Source organism: Balearica regulorum, chromosome 29, assembly GCF_011004875.1.
Source record: "Balearica regulorum gibbericeps isolate bBalReg1 chromosome 29, bBalReg1.pri, whole genome shotgun sequence".
Classification (NCBI taxonomy): Eukaryota; Metazoa; Chordata; class Aves; order Gruiformes; family Gruidae; genus Balearica; species Balearica regulorum.
In genome coordinates, this window is record NC_046212.1 from 981,554 (window position 1) to 1,008,815 (window position 27,262).

The window sequence follows — 27,262 nt, forward strand, 5'->3', positions numbered from 1 at the left end:
GTCCTCGCTCCTGGCTGCCTGCTGCCCGTGGTTTAGGGAGGACACCAGGGTCCTGCTCGTCCCTGGCCTCCGCCGCGAACACGGGGGTTTGGGGGGCGGCGATGCTGGCAGCTTTCCGTGCCGTGCGTTCACCTGTGGTGCCCATCAGACTGTCACTTGCTGGTCCTTTCTCCTTTTTTTTTTTTCTTTTTTTAAAAAAAATAATCATATTTTCAAGGGCTTCTGCAGAGTACAGGAGAAAAAGGGCTTTCTAAATAAAATTGATTTTTATTAGCGCGTTACTGTGCCCTTTGTGCAAAGCAGACAGATCTCTGAGCGGGCGTACGTACCACAGAAAAGCAAAATTACGGGTTCAACAAAAATAAAGCTGCAGGATGCATTTTAAACCACAGTTCCTGTGTAACCCAGCACTTGAGAGAGAGATTTCATAACCTAAATTATTTTCATCTTGTGAAGTTAACGGCTGCTGTGGGGTGGGAAGGGGAACTCCGAAGTGCTCGGCTTTTCCTTCGCCAGCCGGGCTGGGAGGCTGCGGCCCCGGGATGTCCTCCTCCGTCTCGGTGGCACGGATGGCAGGGAAGGGGAGAGCAGGGGTCTTCCAGCACTAGCCCACGTGTTCCCTTATTCTGTACAGCCCCTGTAAGTAATTTAAATTCCTGCGGCATCCCAGGATACGAGGCACCTTTTACTTGGGGATTTGGAGCAGGTTTGGCAGCCTGTGTCCCACTGCCGGCGGGGAGATCGGAGCGGGTGTCTCCATCAGGCTTCGGGACCTGCATCACCGGGTACCGGTGATGGAAGGGGGGGTCCCTGTCACCAAACCACACGGGGACGGCTGGAAAAAACACCCCGAGTGAGTGCTGCAGCCCCTCGCTGGGCTGAACCGGGTGTAAACTGGTGCTCCCAGCCTCCCCAAAACCAGCGGGTCCCCATGCGAGGTTTGCGGTTAAGTGGAGCACGGTGAGAGCGTTCCTTCTTAATTAACATCAGGCAAGTAGTCAGGTCGGATGGGGTAATAAATAAGCCTGGCCTAATGTGCCCTGTCCGCATCTGTACTTATCTCGAGTGGTGCGTTGCCAGGAGCAAGGCTTGTACAACTTGGCTGGTTCAAGAGGCGGTTATTGTTAAAAATCTGCTTTTAAAAGAGGCACCATCAGAAGGGAGCGACCGATTTCTTTCAGCTCAGAAAAGGTACTGAGGTCCCCTAGAAAGCTTCGCCGTCTGTGGCGTACCAGCTGCTCGAGAAACGGAGGGGAAAATGAACAGCGCTGCTGCTGCTTGTGTGTGCTCACACTCTGCAAATCACGTTGATTTTCTGAGGAGACGATTCATCTCCACAAATTATCGCTTTTTAAAATTGTTCTCTGCAGCAAATGCTCCGTTTCCAACCTGATCAACTGCCAATTAGACCCAACTCTAAACAGCAAAACTCCTGTTTCTAAAACTGGGCTCATTTTGTTTTTTAAACAGCCAGGGTAATTGACAAATAAAAGCCATTTGAATGTATAAAATGTTCATTATCTCCATGGGGTGCCGAGCAGCAAAACGTAAAGCAGATTTCCCTTTTATTTTGGTGTGGTTGTTGGAACGGCTGTTGCGAGGCCGCTCGGTTAGCGTGGTTCATTAGCGTGCGGTCCCCTTGCCCAAAACCCCGCTTCTTTTCATTGATAAAATTAAACCGAGTGCTTGGGCCATGTACGTCCCACAAAGTGGGGACTTCATCTCCCCACTGCGAGCCCCTCGGTTCCCAGCAGCAGCCCCTCACCGGAGTGGGAGACCCGAATTTCCGGCACACCTCGCTGCCCAGGGATGTGGCAGTGGTCGTCTGTCTGTCCGGACCGGTGACCCTCCGGCCCTCGGCTGTCCCAGGGGACCCAGCAGCTGCTTTTCTCCCGTCTCAGCCCGCTCCAAGCATCCCAGGTTTGGCTTTAATAGCGAACGCCGTTTTCTGTGCACGCCACAGAGCTGTGGCGGTCTGCGTGCAGGGGGATGAAACCCTCCGTGTTCACCCCGGCTTCACTGCCGGGACCACCGCTCGCTGCTGGCGTTGGCATTCGCTTTCTGTCGCTCGGATGGGGAGGATCGGTGCGGTCCGCTGGGGTTGATGATGTTAAGCCCAGGGTTGCAAAGCAGTGTTAAAGGAAGTTGGGCTGAGTAACTCCTCTGCTCAGAGAAGCTGTTGGGCAGTTTTACTGGAGAGTAGTCCGAGCAGCTTCTGGAGCCTAACTCTGACTGAGCTCTGCTTTCTCTTTCAGCAAAGTACCTTAAAGATGGATATAGAAGACTGTAATGGACGATCTTACATATCTGGTATGTCTGCTCTTGATTTTTGCCAGCTATTTTGGGTTGCTAACGTTTTAAGGTGCTCATCCTCTGGGTATGAGCTGTCCTGTGCTCGGTTGCTTTGCCTGAGGCTGCGCTGCTATCGCAGTCACAGATGGAGCACTGAGGAACAGTATTCAGAACATCACCGTCTTTCATTAAGTATCTGAGAAGTGTTAAAGCCCACGGCATCACAAACTGCTAGTTTAAAATCCAGTACCTAGGCTGAGCCTTGGAAGTTTAGGCTGAAGTTTATGTGCTTGTGTCTTCACCTGCTGATCTGGTGGGTGGCTGCCAGCACGGCACGGCGCGGCACGCCAGCGGGAGGTGAAATTTTAAGCCTCGCTGCAAGCTGAAAGGAAAATGTATTTCCAGTGATGTGCAATCCCAGTGCCGAAAGGTCTCGGGGAGGTTGGTCCTTCCTTCAGGGCTCCTGGCTGCGCTCCCGGGTGGTTTAGTCCCGCTCTCCGGCACACTGGATGCACGATGCCAAATGTGCAACTGGAAGCAGCGCAATATTTGAGACTTTCGCAGGTGATCTCAGCCACACGCTTTGCTAATTCCAGCGCTGCTGTTTATCGGTGTGCGTTAAGATTAAACCCCGGCTGAGTTCCAGACATAAAGCCCTGAAATGTCCATGGGGAGAGGGGGAGGTGGCAGCGGCAGTGGCATGGGGCTGGCCTGGATCTGGGTGTCGGAAGCTGCCGGCGTGCCGGATTGCTCCGTAACCGTCGGGGTCGCACAGACTGGAGCTGCCGTGCTGGGGGTCGCAGCTGCAGGGACCATCTCAAGAGGATCCCGGTGGCACTGGGGGGTTTAGATTGTCTGGGTGCCTGCAGAAACCCGGCTCGTAGCCGGTACGGGCTGTAAGTGAAAGCTGGTTTGGTGGGATTTGTTCTTATCTCTGGGGCACTGGTGTTTGCCGTGTGAAAAACCCCCAGTTTGTCCATCTTTGTTTGGGAGAAGAGGAGGATTAGCGTAAGACCTGATGTAGGTTTAAGAGCGGCAAAGCCAGAAGAAACTCCGGCCATTATCTAATCCGGCCCCAGCGACGTGCGAGGCAGGAGGACGTCTCTGCGCGAGCCGGGGGGTGCCGGGGATGAATGGCTCGGCGGGGAGGAAGGTCAGAAGTTGAAGTACATGGGAAGGGAGAGAGGACCCCGGCTGTTCTAACGAGCGTTTGCGGCGGCCGGGACTTGGTGCATTGACAGAGCTGTGCGGGGGGACCTTGCGCAACACCCTTTGCGTAAATCACGTTACATCTTGCCCGTCCTGACAAAGTTCATCCTCGGAGTTATTGTGTGCTCCTCCTTTCTGTGAAGATTTCCTCCGATCCCCGGAGGATCCCTGCTTGGCTTAGACATTTGGCTCGTCTCGAGGCGCTCGCTGCAGTTTGCTGCTCGGGTTTTGGTTGCCAGGATGTCTCCGTTAAGTAACAAAACGCTTCCCCGAAGCTGGCCGATCGCACTGTGCCAGGGCGGCTGCCGGCTGAACGCGGCTGCTGCTTTCTCGGCTTCGCTCGGCTTTCAGCTTGGCAGAACCACGTCTGCCTGGCGCTCACAGCGGAGTTTGGGGGAGTTTTGCTCGGCTTGGAGGTCCAGGTTGCCTGGGGGTCAGGGCAGGCCTAACGAAGATCGTTAGGGTCAGGGTCAAGGCCTGCCAATTAGCTGCTTCAGGTCGCTGAGCTGCTGCGGATCTGAGATGACTAGAGGAAACAAACATCAGAGGTCTTGAAACTCATTTCTGTGAAATATTTTTAATTAAACAAACTCTTTAAGAAGAAAAAGCTCATGTTTGTTGAATAGTGAGGTAACTGAAAGCCCGGAAACTCTTCATGAACGCGAAATACTTTTTCTCCTTTGAATTCTTCACAGGAAAATAAGTCAGTTTTGAAGCAGCTCTGGTAGAGACAGTCGTTACCGCAGAGGGGGTAGGAATGAGGCGGAGGCGGGCGAGAGACCTCTCCGTGCTGCGCACCGGCTCCTCGGGCTGTGAGTCCTGTAGACGCTTAACCCAAAATCCCGGCACTCGGATGGTGCCGATAACGGCTCTGCCGCTCTTTGCTTGTGTCGGCCCTGCCTGCTGGGCAGCATCACCGTTTCACGGGTGATGAGAAGGGCCGAGCACCTCGGCCCATCCGAGCACGGCCCCACGCGGGGGAAAGCACCGGAGCAGCCTCATCAGCTGCCCCGTGCGGGCAGGGTGGGATCAGGTCCCCATCCTGCCATGGTTTCCCGTGGGATCCTGCCCTCCCCTGCTCCAGTCCTCTTCCTGGGATGGACAAGCACCCTCGGAGCTCTGCCTCCGCGTTGTTGCGGCAATGTGTGCGCGTGGCAGAGGCTGATGGAAGATGGGGGATGTTTTCAGGCTGTCCCCCCTGGTGCTCTGCTCCCCAAACCAGCCCAGGTCTCCTCCATTTTACCCTTTTTTATTTGGGTGCTGGGCACTGAGAACAGGGTTAAACGTTCTCAGCTCCTTGGATAAGTGGGCTACAGAAAGACGAACTGTCTCTTGCGCGACATTCAGGTTTCCATTTGGTTTTTTTTTCTTTTAAGAGCAAATGAAATGTGACCCAATATTTCCTGAAATCTCAAGTCTGAAAAGTTATCAGAGAGGGAAATTGCTGAGAGACTGTTGAAACCCAGGCACTGGTTGTTCCCAGGGGTGGGATAGTGCTTCAGCTCTCGCTGTCGGCAGCAGGCAGCCTGCCCACCCTTCCCAGGGCTCTGAGCTGCTCGCAGGAGCCGTTATTGGGGGTCCCGGTGTAAGCCCCACGGAGGAAGAAACCCGTCCCCGTGTGGGGGGGTGATTTTCAGAGCGGGGGTCCTGGCCGAGGGCCGTGCGGCTCTGCCTGGGTTCGACACCGATCCCTCCCAGGGGGGCAGAGGCTACCGGCAGTGCGAAGGTTCACGCTCGCCTGAGCCCTGTTTTGGGGAGGGCTGGGTGCCAAGGATCGACTCGGTTATCCCTTGGTGCCTCCAGTCAGAAGGAGCTTGGGGATCTTTTGGGATTAGAAGGATCCTTTGGGATCCGGAGGATGAAGCTAGCTGGCAGAGGAGCTGAGCTTTGAGCTGAAGTCAGGATGCCATGCCCTGCCTTTATACTGGAAGGGACCAAGCAGAAACCGTGGGTTTTTTTCCTCCTTAATGTTCAACTTAAATTCTAGTTTGGGGTTTTTAACCTTTCTCCAATACATCAGAGATCGGCAGCGGCTAGGAACACATTGTCAAACAGTGCAGCAGGGTTCTTCCTGCTGTCAGCATCACCTGCGTGCTTTGGTAGTGAGCCCCGATCTCCTCTTCGGGGTTAAACCAGCCCTGGGACCAGGAGGGTCTTTTTTTGTAGGATGGGAGCTGCACACCAAGGTAAGCTCACCTGGAGACGCTGCCTAAAATAATTCCCTGCAGCTCCAGCGGGAGACCGTGGTCTCGTGTGTCGTGGCTGTGGGCTCTGGCCCTTTGATACGGATACGTTTGCAGAGTGTGTGAAGGTGTGATAGTGCCTCCCTTCTGAGCTGAGCATCTGCTCCGGAGCTGCCTGGCTCTGGCGTGCTCTGGGTCCGGGCATACCAGGTAGCTGGGGGGTTTCATGTGAGATGCTTTTGCTCCATTTCTGGAGCTGAGGACCGAGGTTTTGGTGTCCTCGGCCCTTGTCAGAGCCCAAATGAGCCATCGCTGACTGTAGGCTGATGTTGGGGACGATGCTGTTCTCCCTTCAGTCATCGGGGTCTCTATTTCCCACTGATATTTTGGGTCCTGTGCCTGATTGCTGACCCCGCAGCATCAGTGCAGAGACCCTGCAGCATCCCTGGTCCCCCACCCCGTCCCTCCTTAGAGCATCGTCCCCGGCCGGCCCAGCTCGGCGCAGCTCCATACTATCCCATGCCGGGGAGCGGCACAGCCCGGGTTCCCGCTCGCTGTGCCGCCTGACTGTAAAATGACGGTCGTTTCCCTCGCTTCCAGGAATCTGCTCTTCCTGGAAGGTGAGTGGCTGCGTGCGCCCTGCCAGCGACGCAGACATGCACACGCAGCCTGGGCTCCAGCGCTGTTTCCAAGGAGTTGGCTGTGATAACACTCCAGGGTATCTCCAGCAAGGTAGAATAATGCGAGTTAAACGGGAGCGGAGGGAGGGAGGGGGGAGGATCCTGAAATAACTCGGTGCCGTCTCCGCTCGCTGTCTGTGTGCGGAGGACAAGGGGTGCAGGGGGCTGTGCTGGGCAGAGGGACTGACTCTGGAGGGTGATTTATAGGTGACTGAAATCCTCTGTGCTGGCAGGGAGGAGAGGGAAGGAAAGGCCTGACACCCCCCCCCCGAGATGCCCGTGGAGGCGAATATGAGCGAGGTAGGCTCAGGACGCCGCTTGTGATGTACCGAGACCCTTTGAGAGGGCCGGTCTCACCCCACGCAGCGGCTGTTCAGCCTCAGGACGTGCCCCCAGCTTGCAGAGTAACGCGCAGGGCTAGCTCCCTCTCCGCTGGGCTCGTCGTTCAGCCTTCTCGTTAACCTCTTCTGCTGGGGCTGGCAGCGCGCGTAAGCTTCGCGTGACTCAAATTCGCTGGCAGCAGCTTACCAGCCTCGCCAAAATGCGGGGAGGGGAGAGAGAAGGGTCCTCAAAGTCTCTCCCACTGTGACCCCGGCAGGAAAGAAAACCTCTTTAAAATGCCGCCCATGGGGAGTCGGGAGGGGTGAGGATGCTGCTGGGGTGTCCCAGCGTGGTCTCACCCGAGCAGCGATTTAGAAGATGCTGTCTCACCGAGGGCAGTTACCAGAAATGATTCCCATGCTCAGCAAGGCCGATGAGCTCAGCGTCCCAGTAGTCATCAGACAATGGGATGAACTGGGCTCGGGGAGCACCGGGAGAAGAGTTTCTCCAGATGCGAGTATTTAGAAATAACATTCCCAGCTGTGCCAGAGACGCTCACGGAGCTTCTGCACTTTCCATCGTGAAACTCCGCCGTCCCCGTCCCTGCGGCATCGCCGAGGAGCGGCCGCTGCAGGCAGCTGCCCAGCTCTCGGGCACACGATGGGGAGGGCTGGCAGGGGACTGGGGGTTTTCTGTGCGCTGGCAGCCGGCAGGTCTCGCTGGAACAGAAACCTGCTAGCCCCCGAAGGGGAAAAAATGAGTCTAGCCTGCCGCGGAAATGCCTCGGGCTCGAGGTGATCTGGTAGGCAGCTACATCGCTGAATTTGCTTTCCACTGTGAATGGGCAAGGGCCTGTTTCCAGGGACTGCAGGGGTCCGTCCGGGGTGGGCTCGGCTTCCCAGGGCCGCGAGCGTCTGCTTGGGAATTGTCACTTCAGGGACTGTCGGGGAGGGGAACCGTGGCGCCTGGCGAAGGGACAGAGCACTGGGGTCAGCCCGGCACAAGTCGTTCTGGTGGGGGATCGATGCTTGTGCGCAGAGGGGGTGGCCTGGCTCCCCTCTGCCTGGCACACCTTTGCACGGTGGTGCCAGCCAGAGCTCCTGCGGAGCCCTCCGGCATCGTGTGGCGTGCCGACCCCTCTCCCCTTCTGCAACCCCTCTGCAAGCCAGTGAGGAGAGCAAATGTGCTGCCGCCGTTGGCACAGCGCTGGCTTGGGGCTGTTGGATCCGAGGGGGTCACAGCTGGAGGACTGGGGTCCAGAAAGCATCGAGCTCCTGTTTGCGTTCATGCTGGTGTGCGTGGCAGATGATGCTGTTGGGGGGGAAAAGCCATGTCCTCCAGCCCCCCAAGGGGCCCACCAGCGGCCCCTTTCTGAAGCAGAGGTGCTGGGAAGAGGGCTTGGCGGGGTGAAGCCTGTGGGAGCCCACAGGCTGTACTTCAGGCATCACTCACTTGTGTTTCCCTCCTCCCAAAGGTAGTGGGGATTCCTCTCTGGAGAAGGAGTTCAGCTCGGCGATCGTAGGACCCACGGTGAGCACACCCAACAGCCAGCACTCCTCCCCGAGCCGCTCTCTCAGCGGTGAGTACGCTGACTTACTGTAAAAAGCCGTGCCAAGGTCTGCCTGGTTTGTCCCCAAACCCTGCACTCTCTCAGGCGTGACATAAATTTCACCTTCCCGCTGTGACAGATTTCTCTCTGACTCTTTGTTTTCCAACCAAAGAGGATAAAACCCTGCTTTGGTCTCCGCACGGAGCGGCTGCCCGGTTACTGATCCTGGGCACCGGCTGTTGCTGAGGCCGGAGTTTTTCACATCGGCTGTGGCGATGCCGAGGAGTCGGGGTCTTTCCTTGTGGTTGTGAATTTCACCTTGACTTTCAAGCAGCCGCGTGTTCCAGACCGTTAATGATCGCAGCTCAGGAGGGGCCGCAGAGCCGTCGGTTGCTTTGGAATCAGTTATTTTTTTATACCTGTCTAGATAGCTGTGTGGGAAATGAGAAGCTGCTTCGCTTCCTCTCGCGTAGTAGCTGGGGCAGGTCAGAGTCTGCGGCACGCACAGCAATTCATGCAGCAGCAGAACTCTGCATCTCCGCGAATGGGTCTGTTGGGAAGTTATTTGTGTGGCTGCAGTCGGTTCGGAGACCCCCCTGGGCATGTTCGGATACACCAGGAGCCCCATGGGGTGATGGAACACACCAGCGGCGCCCAGCCTTCGCCCAGTCTGTGCCGTTTTGTTCGGGCACCGGCTTTGCCTGCTCCTGGGGAAGCTCCTCTTCTGCCAGCCCTTGTCGCCTTGCCATGGCACTGCGGAGTGGGTGCGTGCCCCCGAGGTCTTGCCCGGCCGTGCCTCTGCCTCCGTGCGCTCTCGCCCAGCGGTGCCGTCGGCAGAGTGCTGTCAGCTGAGCTGGTGGCTGGCACCCGACAGGGAACTAATCCAGAAATGGGACCGGTGTGGGGAATCTCCTGTGCACAGTGCAAAACTTTCCATCTCCTTGCCTGTCTACAGATGGGATTCTCTGTTTTTCATTTAAAATGAATGAAACTGCTTTTTAGGTTATATCTGAGAACCTCCCCCAGTAAAACAGGTTGGATTTCTGAGTTGTCGCAGTCTGCCCCTCGTCCTGGCGTGCCGTCTGCTCCCACGGCTCGCTGCGGCAAGCGATGTGACATGTGATGTTTTCCTTGTGTGCTGACAACCGGCGCAGCCCTGGCCAAGCTTGGCACGGCTGGTCCAGGCTTAACTGGACTCTATTTACGTCGCTATTTACTCTATTTACTTCTCTTCTGTGGGCCATACGTACCACCAAGTCATGTTGACACATGAAAAGGAGCGCTGTGATGAGATAAGTTGGCAAATCCCTCTCGGAATTGTGCTGTCGGTATTCAAGAGCGGACAGTTGGGCCATCTCTACCAGATGGACTCGACCACCACCGAAAAGACCGGCACTGTGCTGATCTTCCCTCTCTCCTGGCTTCCGGCGTGCAGTTGCCTCTTGCTTTTCTGCAGCAGAGAAACTCCCTTGTAATTTATCCGCGTGGGCTTCCAGCAGTTAGGTGACTGGGACACCTCCAGATAGGGCCCGGTGTTTGAAGGTTGCTCTTTCTGAACCAGGATAAAATAAACCCCAACCATTAAGTTTTCAGAAGGGGTAATGTTATGAATTAGCTCTGTTGCCATTTTTTTTTTCTTTTATTACTTGCTGTTTATTTTATATTTGCCCTATAAAACCACTTAGAAGCTCTGCAAAGAGATGAAATCTTGGCTTTTTCACAGAGGACGGTTCTGAGATGTAACGCAGCCTTTTCGCTTGATCAGAAGCGAAAGGAATCGAGCACGTGGACTGACTGAAAGGACAATAACGATCCCTTCCCCTTTAACAGCAGGATGCGAGTGATGGTATTGCCTCTGATCTGACTTGACTTCACAGCTGGTTCATCCAGCAAGCATCGTGCCCCAGAGGAGCAAGAATATTATATAACCTGTTCTGCCAGCAGAGACTTCTCTCCAGTGAGGCCGGACTCTGCATTGGTTCTGAAAAGGGAATTACAGAACAATAGTTGGCCTCCCTTCTATGCCCAGGAAAAAAATAAGTCCCCAGGGGAATGGGAGAAAAAAAAAAAACAAGAAAAAAAAAAAAAACCAACTAGAAAATCAAAGTGCAGCAAACGTCAACTCATCCAGGCAGCTCCCGCCACCGAGAGAGGAGCTTTTCACTTCGTGTTTGTGCACAGAGGCATCTGTTTGCGCCGGGTCTCCTGGACGCTCCCAGGGGAGTGTGGTGGCACCGGCCAGCACATAAATAAAGTTCTGCTCCCCCCCCCGCCCCCGCCCCGCAAGAATGCTTCAGCCGCAGAGTCTCCTCCCGGTCTGCAGCCAGCGGTGGCTTTGGCCAGTGGCTCAGCAGACAGTCTGAAAGTGCCGCCGATTGCCAAGGCCGGGGGTATGCACAGTTCACGTTGCCCGGAGCCTCCCTGGGAAGGCGGCATTGTCTGCTGCGAGGATCCAGGAAGGGAAGGAGGGGAGCGAGAGCCAGAATTCCTGGGCTCTTCACCCGGCAATAAACCTCACGCAGTCTCGGATGAATCACTTCCATGCTGCTGCTCCTCGTTAATCCCCGCTTGCGAGGCCGTACCTGGCTCCGTCGAAGGCGGTGCGGAAGAGGAGCCGTCCTCTCCGGGTGCGTGGCCTGGCTTCTCGGGGGCTGTGTGTCCGCCCTTCCCGGGGCAGCGGGTCTCCCCAGGACCGTCTTGCCGCCTCCGCTCTCCAGTGTTCGCGCATCCTCCTCTCCTGGTAAGCGACGCAAAGCCTTCCCGCTCGCCCACCGGGACGGATCGTCCCTGCCTCAGCCGATGGGAGAGTTTGTTTGGAGCCCCCTGGGTCTTGAAGGTCAAATCCTCTGGATGGTTCGGTACCCGGGACGGTACCAAGGTTTGTTTTCTCCATTTCCCTCGGCTGGTACGCTGCGGCTGTCGGCATGCGCCCTGGACCGTGGGTGAGCGTTCACGCTCTCACAAAGAGCTGAACGAGCCCCAGGGGTCGATTCAGCACCAGATCTGGAAGCTGCTGGGATTTCTGTGTGGTTGTGCTCCGTTCTCACGCCTGTCTCCACAAGGCAGCTTGGACTCTGCAATCTCCTACCCTCCGGGCAGCAGCAGAGTCTCCTTTGTGTATATAAAGTTCAGTTCCTCCAGCCCCCACAGTTCTCCTCTTAAGGGATTGGGAAGAGCCTCCTGCTTTAAATGGAAGAAATAAGAATCTGATATTTGAAGGGATTCTGTAAATATTTTGTTTAAGCCTGTGGGCTCAGTGCATGGCCATGTGGGTGACCTGGATTCGACCGTACTCCATCATCCTCCTCCTCCGGCCTGCCAGGACCAGAGCTACAGGAGCAGGTAGTGGGTGCGATCGGCCGAGGAGCAGCCACCCCTGGCCGGGAAGCCTCCCCAGGGGATTCCCTCTCACTCCCAGCTGCTGGCAATGGCTTAAAGTGGGAGGAAACTTTCCAGTTCCATCGTTTAAAGCCTGGCTCTCCAAACAGGCGGCTTTTCACCGAGGCTGAGGGTGTCCCGGCAGCAGCTCTCCCTTGAGCAGAGGGCACAGCTGGCGTCGCGAGGTGGGACAACGGCTCGGACGCTTGGCCAAGGGAGGAAGCATGCAGGATCTGGGTGGACAAGTTCATCGGGAGGTAGCGGAGGGAGGAGAGGGAGAGGTTCCCCCCCCATCCTTCTCTCTCCCGGTCCCCGCAGGGCTGCAGCTCGCTGGCAGCGGAGGGAGCGGAGCAGTCGCCGTCGTCTCGGGGAGTGTTTGATTTGTGGCATTCCACAGATCATTAGAGCAGCCGGGAATGTAGGTCAGGGCTGGCGCATCCATCCCCTCGCCAGCCTCCGCTCCTGATGCTGCAGGAGGAAGGAAAGGTAGCGGTGGGGAGGGAAACCTGGGGGCTTCGCTGCGGCACAGCGCCCACTCCGCGCTGGGGAGACTCGCCTGCTGCCCTGGCCCCGCGCCCCTCCATTGTCCAGCTTTGGTGGGCTGCTTGAGCCACGGTTCCTCTGGCTCCTGCCCTCTCTCTGCTCTTGTCTGGACCAGCAACGCTGCGGGGTGGCTGCTCCCGGGAGTCGCCAGCCCTCGGCTGTGGGACCTTTCCCCGGTGGCATCGCTCACGTCTGCTTCCCTAATTTCACACAAGCTTTCTCAGGGTTTTTGGTGCCCAAACGCCGCCACACGAGTGTCTGTGTGTTCATCCCCTCCCCACGTTTGCCACGATTCCTGTAGCCTCTTCGATGGTTGAGGGAAGGGGAAGAGGCAGAGCTGCCTGCAGGGCTGCTGGTGTGGCGGCCATCAGCCCGCCTGGGGCAGGAAGGGGATTTTCAGGCAGCACCATCCTCTTCGGTTTCTTTTTTCTGCCTTTAAATAGTCGATGGATCCCAGGTCTTGCAGGAAAGATGAAAACTTGCAGTGAAGCAATGTCTTCTCTAGTGAGGCAGGATTTACTGACTATTCAGGAGACCCGCGTTAGGCGCTCTGTGGCAGTAGATTTTGAGCCTTTACCGGTTCAGAGTCAAAACTTGGTGTCTTTGCTTCCTCTGCAGTACTTTAAAAGCACGAGTGGTTTTTCTTTCCCCCCTCTGCCTTTTGAATCCAGGGAACTAAATGTTTTTTCCTTCGGTTGGTCACCTTACAAGGCAGGATGCAGAGCAGTAATCTTTGGGGTGTGCAAACAAGCTGTCCAGCCCGTAACCTTCTGTGATCGGTGTTTGATGTCTGCTCTTGAGCAGTGGTCAAAATAAGAAGATGCACATTTGTCACAAACAAATCGCTTAACGCATCACGGTATTTCTTTTAGGAGTAAGTCTCGCCTAAGTTGTGCTCCCAACTTCTTTAACTTAAGAGGTTTTTGGTTTTTTCCTCCACTGACTGTTTTATCCCCTCTGCCTCCTCGTAGCAAACTCTATCAAGGTGGAGATGTACAGCGATGAGGAAGCCAGCCGGCTGCTGTCACAGGATGATCGGATGCTCGAAAAGGAGGACAGCGTAATCGTGGAGGACTCGCTCTCAGAGCCCCTGGGCTACTGCGACGGGACAGGCCAGGAGCCGCACTCCCCCGGGGGCATTCGGCTGCCCAACGGCAAGCTGAAATGTGACATCTGCGGGATGGTGTGCATCGGCCCCAACGTGCTGATGGTGCACAAGCGCAGCCACACCGGTGAGTGGCGGCCCCGAGGCCGGTGTTGCTGTCGGGGCAGGGGCAGGACAGGCTGGAGGGAAGTAAATTTCTGAAGCTGGGTGGCAAGCGTGTGTCGGCTGGCAGGCACCGATGCTACGGGAGATGGGTGTCAGGTCCCAAGGTGCTGACCCCGGTGACAGCGGCCAGAAGATGCTGGTGAGGAAAGGTCCAGGGAAGTGCATGTAGCTGGTCTTTCCTCGTCACTGTCCAACCTCCAGCAGCAGGTCTGTCGCTCCCCAGGCTGGGGGTCGCATCCAGAGCACTGTGTTTGGTGCTTACCCTCTCAAACGTACTCAGCGCTGCTGAACCCGTGAATACTCATGGTCTCCCGGGCTGTTGATTCCAGAGCTTGTTCCTCTGCAGCCTTGGAAAATGCTTTTAATGGGGAGATTCACCCACTGCTCCGGTTTTGCAGGAGAAAGGCCGTTCCACTGCAACCAGTGCGGAGCCTCCTTCACCCAGAAGGGAAACCTCCTGCGTCACATCAAACTGCACTCCGGCGAGAAGCCCTTCAAATGTCCCTTCTGCAACTACGCTTGCCGCAGGAGGGATGCGCTCACCGGCCACCTGCGAACACACTCCGGTAGGTAGCTCTGGGCGGCCACGGGCTGGGAAGGGAGGAGGCGGCAGGGAGGGAACACACGACCGGGATAGAGAACCGGGGCATTGAGCCCAGCTCACAAAAGTGGCAGGCTCGAGCTCCCAACCGACAGCAGCCAAACTCCCTCTCCTATCGGCTCCCGGCTTGCCGCAGTCGCTACGCCGCTGCCGGTGCAGAACCAACCTGCCGACGGCGGAGCGTATGCCTGGGGGAGGTTGTGTCTGTGTCTGGTTAATGGTCTGGGAGCTCCGCTGACCGGAGGGACGCCTGTGGGGTTTTGTGCTGCTGTGTTCCAGACGTTCCTGGGGGTTATTGCATGTCTTTCTTACAAAGATAAATGTTTAATAGCTTTTATTGAGTCGACATAGGTCCCACCCTTGGGTGTGCCCTGCCCCAGTGAAAATGAGCGCTGAGGGGTTTTGTTTGTGTGTTGTTTTGACATTGTCCTTTATAATATGACATTTGAGATGTGGTTTTCACCCTCCGGTTCCGTGATGTAACAGCTGGCGGGGGCCACGGGTGGGAGTGAAGTATGCCAGCCGGCCCCCTGGTTTGCGATCGTTTTCCCTTGATTTGCGTACCAGCGTGTTTCTGTGGTGCTGCCGGGGCTTTCAAAGTTCACGCAGATGGCTTTGAACACCTGTGACTCTAACCTTTCGAGTGCTGCGTGGAAACGAGTGTCGTCCGCTTCCTTGAAGGAAGAGACCTTGTCCCCTGAAGAGCCTGTTCTCATTGCAGCCTTACCCAGGAGCCCCAAAAACCTGCTCGCCGCTCTCGCAGCCTGGCCCCAGAGCCCCAGATTTCTGTAGGTTTCTGCCCTGTGCCCATCTCGGTGGGAGGGCGCGATGCACCAGGTTTAAGCTCCCGTCTTGCTGTGGACGAATCTTCTCACTTTGCTCTTTCTTTTGAGTGTTTGTCATCTCTTCCCCGCACACACATCTGAGACTTTCTGGAGGATGCCAGGGAGGAATCCCGGCGCTTTGACCCCCGGAGCCTGGAATGGGGCTGCTGGGTCTCACCTGGCATCTGTGCAGGAGCAGATTTGGGGTTTGCAGGAGCTTCCTGTCCGTTATATTTTGTCTCTGGACATCCCCACTGCTAAGGGGTAAAGCTGCTTCTCAGTGTAGAACTGTTTTCATCTCTTGTCTGGTTCTCCAGCCTGGCCAGAATGTGGCAGCGGCATTTCTGATACCGAGGTGATCGGGAAAGAGTCTGTTTGGCCCTGGGGGAGGAGGTGAGGTTAGCAGCATCTGGCTTTGCCAGTTAATGGGGAGAAATGCCAAAGAAATCCTTTGCCCATGTTCTTTCCTTATCTCTAAAGGGGACGGGGCAAAAAAAAAGGAAGAAGGCAGTAGTTGGAGGCAAAACCACTCATGTCATTAACTCTAGAGAGCAAAGAGCATGTGTGTCTCCTCCTGCCCCGCTCAGAGGTTGAGGAAGGCCAGGTTCCGGTGGCAGCCCGGCTCCCTGTGGAGCACTGAAGCACCGCAACGGCTGCTCGGACCAGCTGAGCTGCGGCCGCTCCACCTCGAGGCCTTCGGTTCTCGCGACGAGTCCTTCAGTCTGGAGCGATCATCATCATCCGTCTTCCTCCCCTCCGCCCCCGGCCGCTCCGAGTGGTAGCGGCTTGGCCAGCGCTGAGCCACGCTCCATCTTGGGCAGCGCTGCATCAGCTCGGGGAGGAGTTACCGCACGGTGGAGCGGAGAGCTTTGGCATCTGTCTGCCACGAGTTCGCCTTGCCGGCAGCTCTACCCTGCGCCCCTCCGGGGTGCCACTGACGTTAGGAAGGTCTCTGGTCTTGGCTTTGTTTAAACCCTCGGCGTTGGAGTGCGGGGTTTTGCAGCGTTAGGTGGCTGAGCCCTGTTCCGGGAACCCCAACTCGCTGGCAGCCCGAGGTTTGTGCGGGCGGATGCGCAGACCCGAAACCGGGGACACGTTGCTGCACATCGCCTCGTGGCAGCAGCTCCCGTGGCTGATGAGACCCCGCTCCGAGCCTGCCTTGCGCTCGCAGGGGATTTCTCCTAATTAACCTGCTTCAGGGGACCCCGAATGCGTCCAGACCCGGGGGTGCAGGGTCGTTTCTGGACTCCTTGGTCCTGTCACCTCTTGGGGGTCAGAACCCCCTGCTTGGGCTGTCCCTGTCCACAGCATTCGCCCTCGCTGAGGTGAGTCCTTGGCCAAGCTGTGCCGACATCTCCCCGCTGCCAGGCATGGAAAAGGGTCGCCTTGAGTCCTTCAATCAAGAGACACAGAAATGGGACAAGCCCTCACAACATACCAAATAAAAATTAGTCTTTATGGGAGCTAATTACTAAGAAAAACCTTCGTTTAATGTGGATTTCACAGGCGAAGGTCTAGCGGTTACCCTGCCTGGGTGGAAGGCAGTGGGGCTTGGCTTTCCCTCCCTTTGCCTTAACTAGAGGCATGTGCGTTTCATGCCGTCCCCATGAGGGACACTGAGCTTTCATCTCGGAAGATGTGCTGTCCAAAAAAGTGAGGTATTAAAATCCAGATCAAACACGCTGCGTTGCTCTGAAATAGATCAGAAGCTGCAGCCCACACCCGGGACAGCTGAGACGAGCCGCTGGTCCCCCGAGACCTCCCTCCCTTAAAGTCCTCGCCGCGCCGCAACCCGATAAATAAACGAACCTGGAGCTTGTGTTCGGGGGGAGCCTTTCTGTTTGTTGTACTTGGTCAGAAGAAACTTCTCCTGGTGGGGCCCGGCAGTGAGGAGAGCGTCCCCCTCGCTCACGTTTTTGGGTATGACGTGGGTGAAGAACTTCAGGGATCCTAAACAGACCTCATCGCTCGCTGCAAGCCTCTCACTCGCATCAAGTGACAGATGGATCGAGTCCATCCGAGACACAAGCACGTGTCGGTGGGTAAATGATGATGTTTTCGAAGAACAGGCTAAGGAGTAAAAGGAAGAGCAACTGATGGCAAGGCAAAGCCCAGCTCAGGACAGAGGCTCCTCCCTGTCCTGCAGCTGCCATAAAACCCCGTCCCTGAGCCGTTGCTGACCCAGGACGCCCAGCACAAGCCACCCTGGCAGGAGCCTCGACGCCGGGAGCAAGACTTTTGCTGCTGAGGTGCGTGGGCAGGAGGACAGCTCAGTCCCTGTGTCCCCAGGGAGCTGTCCCAGGCTGCTCCGTGCCCTGCTGTCCCCCTGCGCCGCAGGCAGCTGCCTGTCCCCAGGGCCCTGAAACACAGGCTGAGGCAGGAAGGGAAAGGCTGGGTCCTGAGGAAATCGCAGAATCCCAGACTGGTTTGGGTGGGAAGGGACCTCCCAGCCCACCCAGTGCCACCCCTGCCATGGGCAGGGACACCCCCCACTAGCCCAGGTTGCCCAAAGCCCCATCCAACCTGGCCTTGAACACTGCCAGGGAGCCAGGGGCAGCCACAGCTTCTCTGGGCACCCTGTGCCAGGGCCTCAGCACCCTCACAGGGAAGGATTTCTGCCTCCCATCCCATCTCCATCTCCCCTCCTGCAGCTTCAGGCCATTCCCCTTGGCCTGTCACTCCCTGTCCTTGTCAGCAGTCCCTCTCCAGCTTTCAGATAACTTCAGGGAATCCATGTGGAGCTTCCCGGCTTGGAAAGCCAACCCCGATCCCAACGCAGCCGTCGGGAGCTTTGCGAAGCACAAACACAGGCAGAGGTTTGGGTGGTTGGTTTGTTTAGGAGTAACAAACCCGAGCCGTTTGGGGAACTCTTGACTTTAAAAGCTGCACGAGCGATGGAGGTTAACGAGGCGTAATGAAATTTGGAGTCAAGGCTCTCGCATCTAAATTGCTAGATTTTGAGGAGTGAATTCCTAACGCGCATTTTTGTGTTCGTACTCGGAGGCTAGTGGTATCCTCGCCTTTCTTGGGACTGGAGTAAACCAATATTCAGCTGCTCTGCGACAATGCTGCTGCCTGGGGAGGGCCGGGAGGAGAGATTTACACTTGTCATCGGCTTCTCCGGATTGATTTCTAAGCCGGAGCTTCAGTGGTGAAATCCACGGCGGCTCCTGGACTCCCGGATCTGCCTGTGGCTTGGCTGAGCTGCGGGGCTGGGACCGGGCAGGGGTACGGCACGTGTGGATGCAGCCGGTCTCCTCATTGACCGCTGCCGTTTGAGGCTGCCACGGTGGCGTTTGGGCAGGATCCGGTAGACGTTGTCGCAGGAGGAGGTGCTGGCCCCGCTTCCCCGCCGCCGTGCAAAACACTTCACGTGAATCCAGGCGACAAAGCTGGGGCGGGGGGTAAACGCGAATTCACCTGCTGCCTGAAAATGCGGGGTGTTTTGTTGGTTTTTTTTTTTGAAAAAAAGTAGTTAAAGGTTAAACCACAAGCTGCAAAAAACCCCAAAACAACCCCTTAAACCTGACAGGAACAGAAAGAGCCTGGTCCAGGCGGGTGGCGGCAGATGGCACGCTCCTCCCCGAGCTTCGTGCCGGAGCCGGACGGGGCGAGCGTGACGCAGGCGGTGTCGGAAGGGAAGAACACGGCAGCTCTTGGGCTTCTCTCGGACGCCGTGGTCCCTGGCTCTCGCCTGGTGCACCGCGTCCCCCTCCCCAGCCTGGTGTGGCTCCTCGGTTTGGTGTCCCGCCTGTTTGGGGAGCTCCCGGGTGAGAGCGATGGCTGGGGAGAGGGGAGCGCAGGGGGCCGCACGAGTGCCCAGGGGTGTGCAGGGGGCTGAAGAGCCCACCGCCCTCTCCAGCTCAGCTTCCCTGCACTCGCCTCTTTCTTTTTTTTTTCCACCCCCTTAGCATCTTCTTGCCTAACAAGCTGCCTCCCCTAAAAGGCGTCTGAGTGTGATCGACCTGTGGCCCGGACCCCTTTATCCCCATCCCAGACTATTTAACAGGGCGGGCACCGCCTTGCCCTTTTCCCCGTGCCCGAAGGACGTTGGCTGCTCTGCCGCCCAGGTACTGCCCTGGTTATAGCTAATAAGCAATCAACCCGGCGAGAGGCACAAAACCCCCGCGTCAGCGTTTGCGTTTCCCCGTCCCCTGCGCAGGCAGCGGCGATGGAAACTGCGACGGGGTTCTGAGATACCATCTCCCCTCGGGAGGGGTCATGAGTTTTCACTGTAAGTAGTCTGACGGTTAAAACGTGCAGATAATGACGTGGCGCGAGGACCATCGCCGGCTCTGCGGCGCACGGTGGCCGCTCCTCTTTGTCTGGCGGTCGCTGGTCTTGGGTGGCTTCGGTGATTTTTCAGTCAGAAGTGAGAAAATTGGGAGAGATGAGAGTAAAAATGTGTCTGGCGAGTGTCTTATCATGAATCCCGGTGGGGAGCTTGCGCACACCGCACAGCAACTGTGTGCTGGCCAAGCCACCGAGCTGCTGGGGTGGGTGCGGTAGCTGTGTTTGAGGTAGATGGTGGTCGGGAGGAAGGCTGAGGCAGAAGCTGAGAGCTGCAGGTCGTGGCTCTTGCTCCCAGCTCTGCAAACTATCACTCGAGACATGCCGGAGAGGTCCTTTCTCTGCGGCACAGACAGATAGCGCGGTGGGCTGACGGCGAGGGTCGTTGCGCCGCCGCAACCGATTCCTGGCGACCGATTCCTGACACTTTTCTCTCCCGTTGATGCGTGTCCAGCCCTTTCCTGGGCTCTTCGTCGAGGGCACTGCGTCTGTTCTTACGGCCGGGCTCCGGTTTGCCTGTTTTACAGTCTCCTCCCCCACGGTTGGCAAACCCTACAAGTGCAACTACTGCGGCCGGAGCTACAAGCAGCAGAGCACGCTGGAGGAGCACAAGGAGCGGTGCCACAACTACCTGCAGAGTCTGAACACTGAACCGCAGTCGCTGGCCGGCCAGCAAGGTCAGTGCCGAGGGGCGGCCGGAGCCCTGGGGATGCGAGGAGGGGTCCCAGCAGGGTGGGAAACGGGGACGCGGGTTTGTTTTCCAGCCCCGTCTCTGGCCGACGGGGTTGAGCTACGGGGACATCCTTCCCGTTAGAAAAGGGGGTGCTGCCCTGGTGTGAGCCCCAGAACTCTCTGTGCCCCGACGATCATGGGATGAAAGGCGCTGTGCGTGTGCGTTGGTCAATGCCGCAAACCTCTGCAAGTGCGAAGTGTTACCTCCCGGGTTCCTCCCCTCACCACCCGCCCGATTTCAAAGCCCCCGAATCGAAACGCACCCTTGTCCCGTATTTCTAGTGCGAGAACTACCGAGAGCGTTTCCCGTAAAGAACAGAACTACGATGTAGGGGATTTACCCCTGCGGGCAGGTGTCTGAAACGGGCTTGGAAGCACCTTCTGGCTCCTCCTCGGAGCCTGCAGACAGACCCCCCGTCTTTGTTGCGCTGGCAAAGAACTCAAGCTGGAGCCTTCCTGGCTTCTCACCCTTCTGGAGCCAGACCTGGTCCCGCTAGAGCCACGGCTCCTTACGGCGAGGTTCACCGGTTAAGCCTGCATGGACACTTTAACCGGATGATCCGTAACCTGCGGGGCATGGGAATGGTGGAGCTGCCCTCACCAGCAGCAGCACGGGGCAGGTCTCTCCAGGACGGGGTTGAGAGCCGGCAAGAAAAGCGAGGGCACTTCCATCCGTTGAAGCTGGCTCCTCTTCCCCAAAGTGGCAGGAGCGGGTGCAGCTCGATGAAGAAGGGAGGCGGACCGGCTGCCGGCGCTCCCCTGCGACCGATTCACCGACGGGGTAAGCTCTGGGCCTGGAGCAGGCAGCCCGGCAGCCTTTCCGTAGGTCCGTCCCAGCTAGCAGAGGGCAGGAGCGGCGTGCCTCGAGCGCTGGCTGCGGAGTCTCCGGCCTGGGTCGCAGCGTGCCCGTCCCGCTCGCCCCATCCCGCTCGCCCCGTCCCGCGGTCGTCAGCTGAACCGGGTTTCCCTTGTCTTGCCAGGTGACGAGATGCGAGACCTGGAGATAGTGCCGGATTCTCTGCTTCACCCCTCGTCCGATCGGCCGACGTTTATTGACCGGCTGGCGAACAGCCTCACCAAACGGAAACGATCGACACCTCAGAAATTCGTGGGTAAGGGGATTTTCTCCCCCCCCCCGCCCCTTTGCTTCCCGGGCAGACAGGAGGGAGAGGGGGAGCCCCTGCTCGCCAAAGCGCGGCTCAAGCACCCGGCCAGGAAACCCCCCCCGCCCCGGGAGCTGAAACTCCGCACTTGGGCACGCGGCTGGTGTTCGCACAGCGCCTTTCATCCCTGCGGCGGGGACGGGGCACGTCTCGCACACGGTGCTGGCGAGGGAGAGGATGTTGGCAGGGCCGGGAGGGGGGACAGGGATGCACCCCAAAACCAAGCCTGCCTGTTCTGACGCCGCTCTCCTTCCTGGCAGGGGAGAAGCAGATGCGATTCACCCTCTCGGACCTCCCCTTCGACGTGAACTCCGGCTTCGAGAAGGACGTGGAGATGGTCTCGGCCCACCACCCCCTCGACCCCTCCTACGGCAGCTCCCTGTCCCTGATGGGGGGGGAACATCTTCGCCCCCTCCGGCTCCCCCCTACAAACTGCATCTCGGAAGTCACCCCCGTCATCAGCTCCGTCTACACCCAGATCCAGCCCCTGCCGGGCCGGCTGGAGATGCCGGGGAGCCGGGAAGCCGCCGAGGGGCACGAGGACGTGCCGGATGGGGTGCAGGTGGTGTACCGGGGCCGGGACCAGGGCGTATCGCCCACCAACGGCTGCCAGGACTCGACGGACACGGAGAGCAACCACGAAGAGCGAAGCTCGCAGCTGCCGGCGGGAAACTGCGCCAGCAGCCGCCAGAGCCCAGCCTACGCCAAAGAGGACCCCAAACTGCCGGAGGGACCCCCGGCCGCCCGCTCCACCCCCAGCTCCGCCAAAGAAGCCCTGCGGGTGGTCAACGAGGACGGGGAGCAGATCAGGGCCTTCAAGTGCGAGCACTGCCGCATCCTTTTCCTGGACCACGTCATGTTCACCATCCACATGGGCTGCCACGGCTTCAGAGACCCTTTCGAATGCAACATCTGTGGGTACCACAGCCAGGACCGGTACGAGTTCTCCTCCCACATAGTGCGGGGCGAGCATAAAGTCGGCTAAAATCCTCTCCCCCCGCCCCATCCCTCCACTCCCTGTGCCCCCCCCCAGCCCGCCCTCGACTCTTCCTCTGTCTCTAGCTCAGCCCCTCCACCCTTAGGGCATGGAACTGTTGGTTTTTCTTTTATACTCCTTTGCACTGACTTTGGCTACAAAAATATTTAAAAAAAAAATCAATAACTAAAAAAAAAAAAAAACCAACCCCGACGAGGGGGAGCTCTTAACAATTTGCCTTTTTATAAATGGAGTTATTTAAATATTAACGGACTTTTTTGTGCTTTTCCCCCCCACCTCTCTCACCTCCCTCCGTTATTTATTAAGCTTCTTAGTTTCTCTTTTTATAACTCTCTTGTTGTTTGTTGTTTTTTTTTTCCCCATAAAGTCTCACTTGAATTTTTGAGACTGGTTCTCCTCCCTCCTCTTCCTCTCCTGCCCCGGTCCCGGTCGGCTCCCCGGCACGGCACGGTGCCACGCGCCAGCCTGGAGCTCCGAGCATTGCCCGTCCCCGCTCTGGGGCGAAGCAAATCTCAGATTAGGTGCTAAAAAACCCCCAGGACACCCCCACACCCCCCCAGCCTGGCGGGGGGGGGGGCCGCTGCGCCCCGAGCTTTAAATACAGGGAGCATAAAGCAGGGACCCCCCCGTCTCCCTGCGGGGCCAGGCCGGTGATGCCGGGGTTTGCCCGGCGGCTCCTTCCCGCGGCGTTTGAGCCCCCCCGTGGCGTTTGAGCCCCCCCGTAGGCCTGGCACCGCACGGGGGGGGCGATGGGGGGGGGGTCTCCATCGCTCCACTTAAACGAAGGAAAGGTAAAGCCAGGAAGATGGCGAGCGTCCGGGTGACGGCTCCGTTCTGCTGGCTGGGATCTCCTCCTCCTCCTCTTCCTCAGCACAGGCCAGTATCTCCAGCCCGCTCTGCTGCAGGGGTTGCTCCCCCCCCCCCCGGCCCCCCCCCCGCTGCCCCCAAAGCCCCCGGCATTCCCAGGGGGTCGGTGGGGTGTCGTCCCCCCCCCCGCTCCGGTGTCGTTCCTGTTCCCGCTCGCACGGAGGAGTCGGGGTGCGGCGGCACCCTCGACGCCAGAGCTTTGCCCTCGGTCCCGCCAGCAGCCCCCCCAGCAGGACCCCCGCCCTCCCCCGGCTTTGGAGGGGGGGGGGGGGGTGTCCGAAAGAGGGGTGGGAAGTTGGGGGGTGTCGTCTGCTGCATCCAGCCGCTGCCTGCTGCACCCCTCTTCCCGGGGCCGGGCTCCGGGGGCAGATTGCCGGGACCCGCCTGGTTTTTGGGGGTGAGACCCCGAGGGGGGGGGGGGGGGTCCGGAGCCGGGCACTCCCCCCCCCCCGGGACAGGGTCCCCCCCACCAAAAGGGATTTAGCGGGCCGGAGGCAGGCGGCCGATAACCAAAAATAAAGCGCGAGCCCTGGCAGGAGCCGGCCGCCTCCTCGGTGCTCCCGGGGCCCCCCCGGCCGCAGCCCCCCCACACCCGGGGGGGGTCCCGCTGCCCCCCCAGGCCCAGGCGGCATCAAACGCCCCGCAGCCGTGCCGGGGCTCTCCTGAGGATGAAACCAAAGGCTGTTCCTTTTTCTACGGACACAAACACAACCACCTCACGCGGCGGCAACTCCCGTTGCCCCTGTTTCCCGTTTTTCTTTTAATGTTATTAATTTTACTTTAATTGGGGTGTTGTTTTTTTGGGGTTTGTTTTTTTTTTTTTTTTCCCTCCTTTCTGGCTTTTCTGGGGACGGTGTCTGCGTGGGTGTCGGTGCGGGGCTCAGCTCGCTCCCAGCCGGAGCTCCCCCTCACAGCCCACACCCCCCCCCAGCACCAAAACAAACCCAAAAAAGGGTTTTTTCAAACCGAAATGGAAGCTCTGCAGTTTTCTGACCGCTCTTGGGGTTTTGGTTTGGGGTTTTTTTTTTCTTTTTTTTTTTCTTTCCTTCTCTCTTCTTTTTCCTGTAAAAGAGTCTAAAACAAAAATGTAGGAATTTTGTAAAACTCCAGGTCGCTTTACTCGTGTAAATATCTATATTTTTTAATCAGATGTATGAAGAACAAACGATGATGTGCAATACCCCGGCCCCCCGCCCCCCTCCCCGGCTACGGCCCCCTCCTTCCTTTCTAACGAGTTTTCATTTGTATATCGTTAATGGATTTGCTGTCGTCTTTGTTTTTTTCCCTTTTTTGTGAGGTTAGACTCGCTTTTGGACAAAAAACACCCCCTGACCCCCCCCCCCCCCCCAGTCCCGTCCCCCCCCCGGTGACCGCAGGAGCTTTTGTATCTGTAAGATATTGTAATTACCTATTTGTGTAACGAGATCTACTACTGTAAGTTTTGTACTGTACTGGCTGAAGGTCTGTTATAAATAAACCGGAGTAATTTAACGCCTCCCCCCCCCTCCCGCCTCCCTTCTGTGGGGGGGGGCAGCGTGCTGGGGTCCCCCAGGATTGGGGGGGGGGGTGGGGGGTGGAGGGGACCCCCCGGGGATGGAGGGGGGATGCTGGAGGTTCCCTCTAGGGAGGGGTTGGGGGGGTTTTTTTTGGGGGGGGGATGCTCGGGGTGCCCTACCCCCCCCCCCCCGAGCACTGATGGTGGGGACCCCCTCGAGGGGTGGGAGGGGGCTGGGGGGGGGGAGGACACCGGGGGTCCCCTCTGGGCCCAGACACTCGTGGGGACCCCCACAACGGGTGGGACACGCGGGGCCCCCCCGTGGGACGCCGGGGGGGGGGGGGGTGCAGGACACGTGACCCCCATTTCCCCCCCAGGACTACATCTCCCAGCGTCCCCCGCGGGGCGCGCGCGGGGGGGATGACGGCACACGCAGCCCGCGACGAATGGCGCGCGTCGGTTTTCTCACGCCTTCCGTCGCGCGGGAATCCTCCGCCGCGGCGAGGAGAAGTAGTCCCTCCACCGCCGCCGCCGCCGCGGCCCAGCACCGGCTCCGCCCGCCCCGCGCCCACCCCAGCCCCGTCGGCGGAGCCGCTGCGAGGAGGTCTGAGGAGATCTTCGGCACGGGGGCGGCGGCGGGGCGGTGGCGGAGGCGCTTCCGGGCGGCGGCCTTGATATATAAGGGCGGCGGTGCGGTGGCCGGGTCTTCTTTCGCCGCCCCGGCAGCGAGATGGTGAGCGCGGCGTGGCCGGGGGGGGCCCGAGGGTGCGGGGGGGGCCCGAGGGGACCTGAGGGTGCCGGGGGGGGCGTGGGGGGCCCGGGGGGGGCCCGAGGGTGCGGGGGGGGCGTGTGGGGTGCGGGGGGGGCGTGTGGGGCCCGGGGGGGGGGCCCGAGGGGACCTGAGGGTGCCGGGGGGGTGTGTGGGGTCACGGGGGGGGGGCCGGGGCCAGCGGGAACCCGCAGGGGCCTGTGGGGGGCGGGGGATGGTGGGGGGCGCAGCGCGGCTATAGGGCCCGTGTGGGGCGGGGGGGGCCGGAGGGGCCCGTGCGGGGCAGGGGGGGGTCAGGGGGTGCTGGGGGGCGGTTGTGGGGGGCAGCGCCGGGGCTGTGCTGGGCCCGGAGGGGGCGGGGGGGGGGGGGCAGTGGGGCTCTCGGGGCTCCGCCGGTGCCTGTCGGGGGGTGGTGGGGGCTGTCAGGTTCATCCTCTCCCCTCCCCAAGACGAAGAAGAGGAGGAACAACGGCCGGGCCAAGAAGGGCCGCGGCCATGTCCAGCCCATCCGCTGCACCAACTGCGCCCGCTGCGTGCCCAAGGACAAGGCCATCAAGAAGTTCGTCATCAGGAACATCGTGGAGGCCGCGGCCGTCAGGGACATCTCGGAGGCCAGCGTCTTCGACTGTAAGGCCGGGGGGTACGGTGGGGTGTCCCCCCATGCTCCCCCATCCACGGGTGGGGGGACTGGGGAGCCAGAGCCCTGTGCCCAGAGGTGTTTTGGGGTGAGTGGGGGCCGCTGACCCCCCCCTCTCGCCCCCCCCAGCCTACGTCCTGCCCAAGCTGTACGTGAAGCTGCATTACTGCGTCAGCTGCGCCATCCACAGCAAGGTGGTGCGGAACCGCTCGCGGGAGGCCCGCAAGGACCGGACCCCCCCGCCCCGCTTCAGACCCGCCGTACGTATTGGGGGGGCTCTGGGGGGAAGTTGGGGGTTTGCATCTCTCAGATCTGGCTGACAATCTCCTTCCCCCCGCAGGGTGCTGCCCCCCGGCCCCCCCCCAAGCCCATGTGAGGAGACTCCGGCTGAGCGTCGTCCCCAGCGTGGGCTGAATAAAGGATCTTGCTCTGAGCTCGGCTCCGCGCCTCTGGGGCTGGGGGGGCCGGGGGGGGTGTGTGCGTCTCTTTGGGGCTGGGGGGGAGTGAGTGGGGCAATGGGGGGGGGCTCCCTGCCCCCTTCTTGGGAGGGGGGTGCAGTGGGGGGGGCTCTGAGCTCACCCTGGGAAGCTGTGCAGAGGGGGGGGCTGGTGTCCTGCAGGGCTGGGGGTGCTTTGCCCACTGGTGCAGTCCTGGTGGGGGGGTGGGTGGATGGATGGACACCTGGAAGGTGTTGGGGGCTGGTCCTGTGCCCCACAACCCCCCCCAGGGCCCTCAAACCTGGCATTGCTGGAGGTGGGTGCTGTTTGTGCCCCAAATCCTGCCTGGGACCAGGACCTACCTGGAGGGGGGGCACCACTAACCACCCCCCAGCAGTGCTGGGTGTTCCCTGGGGAGGGTGGGGGGTGTTGGGGGGGTTGAGCTTCACCCCAGGTGCTGAATGGGGCTGGGGGGCCAGATGCCCCCCCCCTCCCCCCCCCCCCTTTCCAGGCAGTGTTGGGGGGCTGTAATAGGGCCAGGCCTTGCCCTATGGGGGGGGGGGGTTGGGGGGCCACAGAGGGACCAGGCCTTTGCTGGGGGGGGGGCCAGACTGCTGGGGGGGGGGCACAGGGGCCAGGTGGGGGCACAGCGGGACCGGGCTGCACCCGGTGGGGTCAGACTTTGCCCGGGGGGGGGGGGGCCTGCAGTGGGGCCAGACCTCTGCCCCGGGGGGCTGCAGCGGGGTCGGGCTTGGGCTGGCGGGGGGGGGGGGGGGGGGGCGGGGACGGACACAGCGGGACCGGGCTGCACCTGACGGGGGGGGGGGGGGGGGCCGTGCCCGGCGGCGGGTCCCGGGGGTGCCCGACCCGGGGTGGGGGGTCCCGGTGCCGCTGCCCCGGGGTGCGGCGGGCGGGTCCTGGGCCGGGCTGCTCGGGGGAGGGGGGGGGGGCCCGCCACCGCCCCGCCCGTCCCGGCCCCGTCCCGCCCCGGCGGCCCCGCGCCAGGTGCATTCCCCCCGCCGCGC

At 59.6% G+C, this 27,262-nt stretch overlaps 2 protein-coding genes across 8 annotated transcripts in view; both read left to right on the top strand.

Annotated features, from left to right (window-relative positions):
• IKZF4 (IKAROS family zinc finger 4) overlaps nucleotides 1–24,394 on the top strand; it is a 30,088-nt gene extending 5,694 nt beyond the window's left edge. The window contains exons 2-9 of one of the 7 annotated variants that reach the window (XM_075737903.1): nucleotides 2,256–2,310; nucleotides 6,285–6,416; nucleotides 8,160–8,264; nucleotides 13,127–13,387; nucleotides 13,824–13,991; nucleotides 19,668–19,817; nucleotides 20,853–20,984; nucleotides 21,296–24,394. In XM_075737903.1, coding sequence (XP_075594018.1) covers nucleotides 2,271–2,310; nucleotides 6,285–6,416; nucleotides 8,160–8,264; nucleotides 13,127–13,387; nucleotides 13,824–13,991; nucleotides 19,668–19,817; nucleotides 20,853–20,984; nucleotides 21,296–22,020 — 1,713 coding nt within the window. In that variant the 5' untranslated portion in view covers nucleotides 2,256–2,270 and the 3' untranslated portion in view covers nucleotides 22,021–24,394. Of the gene's footprint in view, nucleotides 1–2,254; nucleotides 2,311–6,284; nucleotides 6,417–8,159; nucleotides 8,265–13,126; nucleotides 13,388–13,823; nucleotides 13,992–19,667; nucleotides 19,818–20,852; nucleotides 20,985–21,295 lie in introns of those variants that run through there. The other 6 variants (XM_075737905.1, XM_075737904.1, XM_075737909.1 and 3 more) reach the window with 6 other exon arrangements.
• A 571-nt stretch (nucleotides 24,395–24,965) lies between these two features.
• On the top strand, nucleotides 24,966–26,233 carry RPS26 (ribosomal protein S26). Its single transcript, XM_075737737.1, has 4 exons — nucleotides 24,966–25,127; nucleotides 25,613–25,790; nucleotides 25,930–26,060; nucleotides 26,141–26,233. The coding sequence occupies exons 1-4, from the start codon at nucleotides 25,125–25,127 to the stop codon at nucleotides 26,174–26,176; spliced, it is 348 nt and encodes a 115-aa protein (XP_075593852.1). The 5' UTR covers nucleotides 24,966–25,124; the 3' UTR covers nucleotides 26,177–26,233.
• Nucleotides 26,234–27,262: the final 1,029 nt, after the last annotated feature.

What these genes read in the sequence shown, in the direction of transcription:
- RPS26 (XM_075737737.1), top strand. An exon ending in GGAGGCCAGCGTCTTCGACT is followed by an intron (nt 25,791 to 25,929) that starts GTAAGGCCGGGG and finishes CGCCCCCCCCAG; the next exon opens with CCTACGTCCTGCCCAAGCTG. An exon ending in CGCCCCGCTTCAGACCCGCC is followed by an intron (nt 26,061 to 26,140) that starts GTACGTATTGGG and finishes TTCCCCCCGCAG; the next exon opens with GGTGCTGCCCCCCGGCCCCC.